Source organism: Rhipicephalus microplus, chromosome 2, assembly GCF_043290135.1.
Source record: "Rhipicephalus microplus isolate Deutch F79 chromosome 2, USDA_Rmic, whole genome shotgun sequence".
NCBI lineage: Eukaryota > Metazoa > Arthropoda > Arachnida > Ixodida > Ixodidae > Rhipicephalus > Rhipicephalus microplus.
Window position 1 is genome coordinate 70030722 of NC_134701.1, and position 6000 is coordinate 70036721.

The 6000-nt window shown below is 39.6% G+C and overlaps 1 protein-coding gene across 1 annotated transcript in view; it reads left to right on the forward strand.

Annotated features, from left to right (window-relative positions):
- Window positions 1-4501, forward strand: part of LOC119170845 (protein O-mannosyl-transferase TMTC1) — an 85513-nt gene extending 81012 nt beyond the window's left edge. The window contains exons 14-17 of the mRNA XM_037422116.2: window positions 1336-1473; window positions 2551-2673; window positions 3696-3773; window positions 3994-4501. Of these exons, the coding sequence (XP_037278013.2) occupies window positions 1336-1473; window positions 2551-2673; window positions 3696-3773; window positions 3994-4131 (477 nt within the window). The 3' untranslated portion in view covers window positions 4132-4501. The remainder of the gene's footprint in view (window positions 1-1335; window positions 1474-2550; window positions 2674-3695; window positions 3774-3993) is intronic.
- The last annotated feature ends 1499 nt before the right edge of the window (window positions 4502-6000 follow it).

Below are 6000 nucleotides of genomic sequence, written 5' to 3' on the forward strand. Positions count from 1 at the left end.
ATATATATATAGGTATGGGATATGGCACAACGGGAGCGTTGTCAACAAGGATAAATATATTTATTTCCCAACAGTTTCGGGAGGGGACCTCCCTTCATCAGGGGATGAGTTATACATATATATATATATATATATATATATATATATATATATATATATATATACAAATATATATATATATATATATATACAAATATATATATATATATATATATATATATATATATATATATATATATATATATATATATATATATATATATATATATATATACATATATATACATATATATAAATATATATAATAATAATAAGATCTAACAGACAGTAATGCCAAGGAATGTACAGGGGGAGTTATTAGAACCAATGGAATGTTAATAAGAAAGAAAAGAAATAAGAAATAACAAAGAAATAAGCTGCCTGCTCATAATAAGTTCACGTGCTACGTGATGCCAAACATGCGCATAAGAGTGTTTGCACACTCGTCGTTTGGCTTATAGATGGCGCTGACTGTCACTCCTACTTCTAAATTCACATATAAACCCCAAAAAAAAAGTGGATGGAGGGAACGCCGCTGTGGTAGCTCAGTGGTTAGAGCATCGAACGCGTTATTCGAATGTCGTAGATTCGATTCCTGCTCACGTCTGGTTATTTTTTCATCCACTTTTCTTTCTTATTTACATCCATTGGTTCTAATAACTTCCCCTGTACATTCCTTGGCATTATTGTCTGTTAGATCTCATTAATATTGTGTTGAAACACGGAAAAACGAGCCCTTAGGTGTACACTTCTTTCCCTTATTTCATTGAACGAGGGTCTCGTAATGGCAGACTTGGTGTGTTTAGGTTGTATAAGAGGGACAATTAATCAGCTGCCCGCTCATAATAAGTTCACGTGCTACGTGACGCCAAACATGCGCATAAGAGTGTTTTCACACTCGTCGTTTGGCTTATAGATGGCGCTGACTGTCACTCCTACTTCTAAATTCACATATAAACCCAAAAAAGTCCTAATAACTTCCCCTGTACATTCCTTGGCATTACTGTCTGTTTGATCTCATTAATATTGTGTTAAAACACGGAAAAACAAGCCCTTTGGTATACACTTCTTTCCCTCACACACATATATATATATATATATATATATATATATATATATATATATAATAGTTTTTGTGTCGCTGAGCTTGTGCAGGTAGGCAGAATATGCTCTTTTTGTGTGATTATTATCTCTGTATTCCATCGTAATTACTCTGAACTAATGCATCATTCTTACTTTACGTTTTTAATTTACAGAAAAGCATGCTCTGATGTTTTATTTGATCTTCATTTTTAGGCTCAGCTTCTGATTCGGCTCCGAACTTTTCGAGCAGCAGAGGACCTCCTTCTAGAAGTTATCGAGAACAACAGCACCGACAGAGGGGCTTTGCACACGGCTGCCCTGTTGTACAACCACATCAACCGTACAGTCGAGGTAATTGTTGGCTTCCGTGAAATGTCTGGATATCTTTTGTGCAAAAAAGGCGTTCCAGTCTTCACATAAAAACCAAATTGCCTGTTGATATGCTCTTACCCTACATCTGATTTTATTCACAGTGATTCTTGCCTTTTTAGGAGTGCTCACACTGGCTCTTCTGCTTTTTCGATGTTTGTGTAACGTGTTGTGGTGTATGCTGCATTTCCTGTACGAATGTCATTCATCGAGATGCTCAACTGTTTAACAAAAATTTGAACGATTAGTATTCTCTTCGTACGAGTTTGTAATTAGCAAAGTGAAATTGACATGAAAAATTGACATCACTGCAAAGTGAAATTGACATCGAAGAGAAGGTTGTACTCCGGGAATTAGTTCTGCAAAAGAAAGTGAATTTTGTTTAGAATATCCAACACATACAGGAGGGAATGGAGTGGTGATGTTTCCGATGCAGCTTTTGAATCGACATGTGATTCATGTGAATTGTCAAGTAAGAATTTGAAATAATTTTAGTTGTTAGTGCTAATGGTCGTATTGAATTCCACAGGGTCTGCACTCACCAACACAAATTCGAACAAATGAAAAAAGACCTGAATTGCCCGATTTCTCGCGGATCGTACACGCACAGCTTTACTACACTACATAAAATTTATTTAGGTCTCTTCATTTTCTTAAATAAAAATATGCTAATATATGTGTGAATGAAATTTGTCTGCATAACTACTGGGCCTACAGCTGTCGCTCCTTTAGCTCTTCTATCGCTACTAGCATGTACCTCTTTATTATCTGATACAGAAGTGTAAGTTTCGTGTCAAATACAAACGTTATTTTTTTGCATGGTTAACATATTTTCTTATGTTTCATGGCCCACATGCGCAGATACGCTGCCGTTGATGTCATGCTGACATGACCTAGTTTGAGAGTTATGGAACTTTACGCCGTGCCTCCTCAGGGAATCCTTGATTTATTTTTGAGTAAAATAATTGAATAATCGAACTGTTGATCCGTTCGAGGCCTATGTCCCTTGTTAAACAGATTTCAGAACAGATCGTTTTGCAATGCTTTCTTTCGTTGCAGGCATTGGATTACATATTGAAGGCTCTGAAGCTCTGTGACGTTGATGAGCGGCTGTGTGCAAGAATTCACAGCGACCACGGTGACATTCTCAAGGACCTGGGTGACCTTCACTCATCAGCGCAGGTTGTTGCATGCAGTATGGTATTCTTTGTTAAAATAGGGAAAACAAATTTTCACGCACGATTGTATATGGCACGGATAATTCACGTTCACAAATTATGAGTGTATTCTTTCTCTTGTATAAGATTGTTCATTTACATTTGGTGTAGTCTATGAAGCATTATCTTACGGCGCTCATTTTCCGATATTTTCCTATCAGGTAGATTGCGTACGTGCCTATAGACACAGTGAGAGAAAATAATCACAAAAGGAAACCTCAGCTTACAGTAGTATGTGTTTACTGAAATCAAATCATGTTGAGTATGCCGGTGTTTTACACAAAAAGAAAAACAATTGATTGATTTGATTTGTGGGGTTTAACGTCCCAAAACCACCATTTGATTCTGAGAGACGCCGTAGTGGAGGGCTCCGGAAATTTTGACCACCTGGGGTTCTTTAACGTACACCCAAATCTGAGTACACGGGCCTACAACATTTTCGCCTCCATCGGAAATGCAGCCGCCGCAGTCGGGAATCGAACCCGCGACCTGCGGGTCAGCAGAAAAACAATTCTATGACAGTTACAACACTTACATTAGGTTGAAATAAGAAAATTGCATAAATAAGTATTCGTACGCAGAATCATTAATCATTGCGTACGAATTTTTATTACTAGTCACACAATTCTCAACTGTTAGAACAATAACACTATAGTTTCCCCAAAAATACATGCTCCATAAGACGCATCTTTCACAGTACACTCAGTATAGTACCTTGTTTACTATGCATAAGTAGGTTTTCATAATAAAGAAGCAAACATTACCGAAAAGTGTCCTTTGCATATGCGTGAAGCAAATGGGGAATAAATATTGAAGAAACGCCGCTTTCCTTATACATTTTCCCAGAGGCTGATGGAGAAGTATTGATATTCGAGACCTGGCTTGTAACTCACTTATTATCACACTATCTATCTATTGCCAATTGAATAATAACATATATGAAAAAGAAGTAAACGTTTCAGAGGACAATTTTATTTTCTGTTTCAGAGTTACGAAGTGGCCATCCGCCTGGATCCTGATCTCGCTCATGCTCATCTGAACCTTGCTGTGATCAGACACTTGGAGGTGAGCACGCATGACGGAAGGCTTATCTGTGCTCTTTCACAGGTGATTTATTTATGCTTTAGCAATGCTCATATCTATTTAAACTTTCAGCAGCCTATCACGCACTATTTTCTGTTTCATTTCATAGCAGTGTACGTGTTCTCGAAGACTGGTTGTCTCATGCGGGAACATTTGACTGCATACCTTTAGGTAACATGTTAACCTGTACCTTGCTTTCCAGAATGACTACAAAAGTGCATTTCGACACTACCAAGTGGCCCTGTCTTTAGACCCTAAGAACAAACTCATCACAGACAACATGGCCAAGTTGAGACGACGTATCACAAGACCACTGCCCTTCCATGACTGTGTAAAATAGTAACTTGTCATCAGAGTGCATTTACAGAGCCACTTCCAAACATCGACGTTTGGTAGCACCATGTGAAGTGGATTCACAATGTACCACTTTGTACGTTTTGTAAGCTTTGTGATCTAGCGTGAAAGTGCTCGGCGCAATTCGCACTGTAAAGCTCGTCACCAGGAATCAAAATAGTATCAGAGCTCGTCATTGGGAATTGAAATGTTCCAGGCATGTCTATTGCGCATACTGCTGCTCTGAAATTTCCCGTGCCATTATGTGGTACTGATGAAGTCATCGCCAAACAGGCTCTGAGATTTTGTGCTCGAAATGCGAATGCTGTTAACTTTGTAACCAAGCTGTTTTGGAAACCGTGCAGCTATGCTGCCATCAATTCTCTTAAACCTTGTGCAGTACATCCGCTTCTTGGAACTCTATGATGCCACACAATAAAAATATCATGTGATTATGTTGTGATCTTATGATCATCTCATGACGCCATGTTGTTGTACGATGTTCGCAGCTTCAACAAATTTGAAGCTTTTTTATTGCTAGACTCCTGAAAATTTTTCTTATACTGAATTTCGCTGTCCCTATAGTGCTAAAAATATTAGTGCACCAAGTTTCGACCACACGTTCCTGAATGCGTGATAGGAGTTAAAATAATATTTTAGGTTTTTAACGTGCATATGAACGCATGTGAAGAGCGACTGCGATCATGTTGTCGTGGAGGGGCTTGCTCAAGTTTACCAAGAAAACAAAATAAAATAGCAAGAAGCCATAAGTTGCTGAATGTGCCATGTGTATCACCCTATATGTATGCCCGCTTCTTGTGACAACCTATGTGAGTGTTTGGGGAAGAACACTACCAATTCTTCGAGATGCAGCATCAGACTATGCAAACACGTGCCTAGACTTGTTAATCTCCTTCATGTTAGCGTGTGTGTCAATCGTGGCGTAACTCTCTCAAAGTGTGAGAAATTTGCTCAGATGTGGTTGTCGTGCACTGGATCATTGTGTGTGTTGTGTTATGGAAGCTGACATATTAAAGGGGTACAGACACGAAATTTCTACTCAGCGTTTTTGTTTTGCTAGAAATGATAGGCCATGCACCTGAGAGCGTAGAAAACGTACCGGTAAGCGTGAGTGTGCCCTGAAAAATAAATACATCAGGAGATCAAAAGCTAGTTTCTGTTCCTATTGTACGTTGACGTCACAAAATGGTATGAGCAATGCCATCAGGTGGTAGTATGTGTATGCGCAAGTTTTCCTGACGAATCCTCGTCATCACGTCGCTTCTTTGATTGTCTGGTTCATCTGCTGCGCGCCGAACGTGTGGAAAATGTCGCGGCAGGAAGCTAGGCTCAACGTTTGAAAGGCATCACTTTGTGGCTTGGAACATGGTGTGAATTTGGGTGCGATTTTTCGCACGGTTCTTCGTGCCAACAGCCGCATCTGCGTGTAAGCGCGACAAGGGCGCCCATGCTGGGTGCCCGTCACAGGTTTGCTCCTTGCCGCCCCGGTATCCCCGATCGCCCTGGTATTTGTTGATATTGCCGTTGCCCGTTACTTGAAAAACATTAGATAAGCAATTTTGGACCTGAAAACACTCAAGAATGATAAAATGATGCTTGAAGTGTGCTACTTCTGCAAGGCAACGTCCGTTTCCGAGGAACCAACGAGATATCGAGCCGTGATATGCATGTCATTTCGCAGGCAAACAAGCAGTGGCACCTACCGTCTCAGTGAACCGGCCCACATCGTTCCCACCTTTTCTCTTTAAATCGAGGCCATCTAGAAGACTAGTTGCACATGTAAAATCAGCCTATAGTTGTACAGTTTACATCGTGTTGGCAAAAAGAAGTGCTCAACAATGAGCTCACGTTGCGA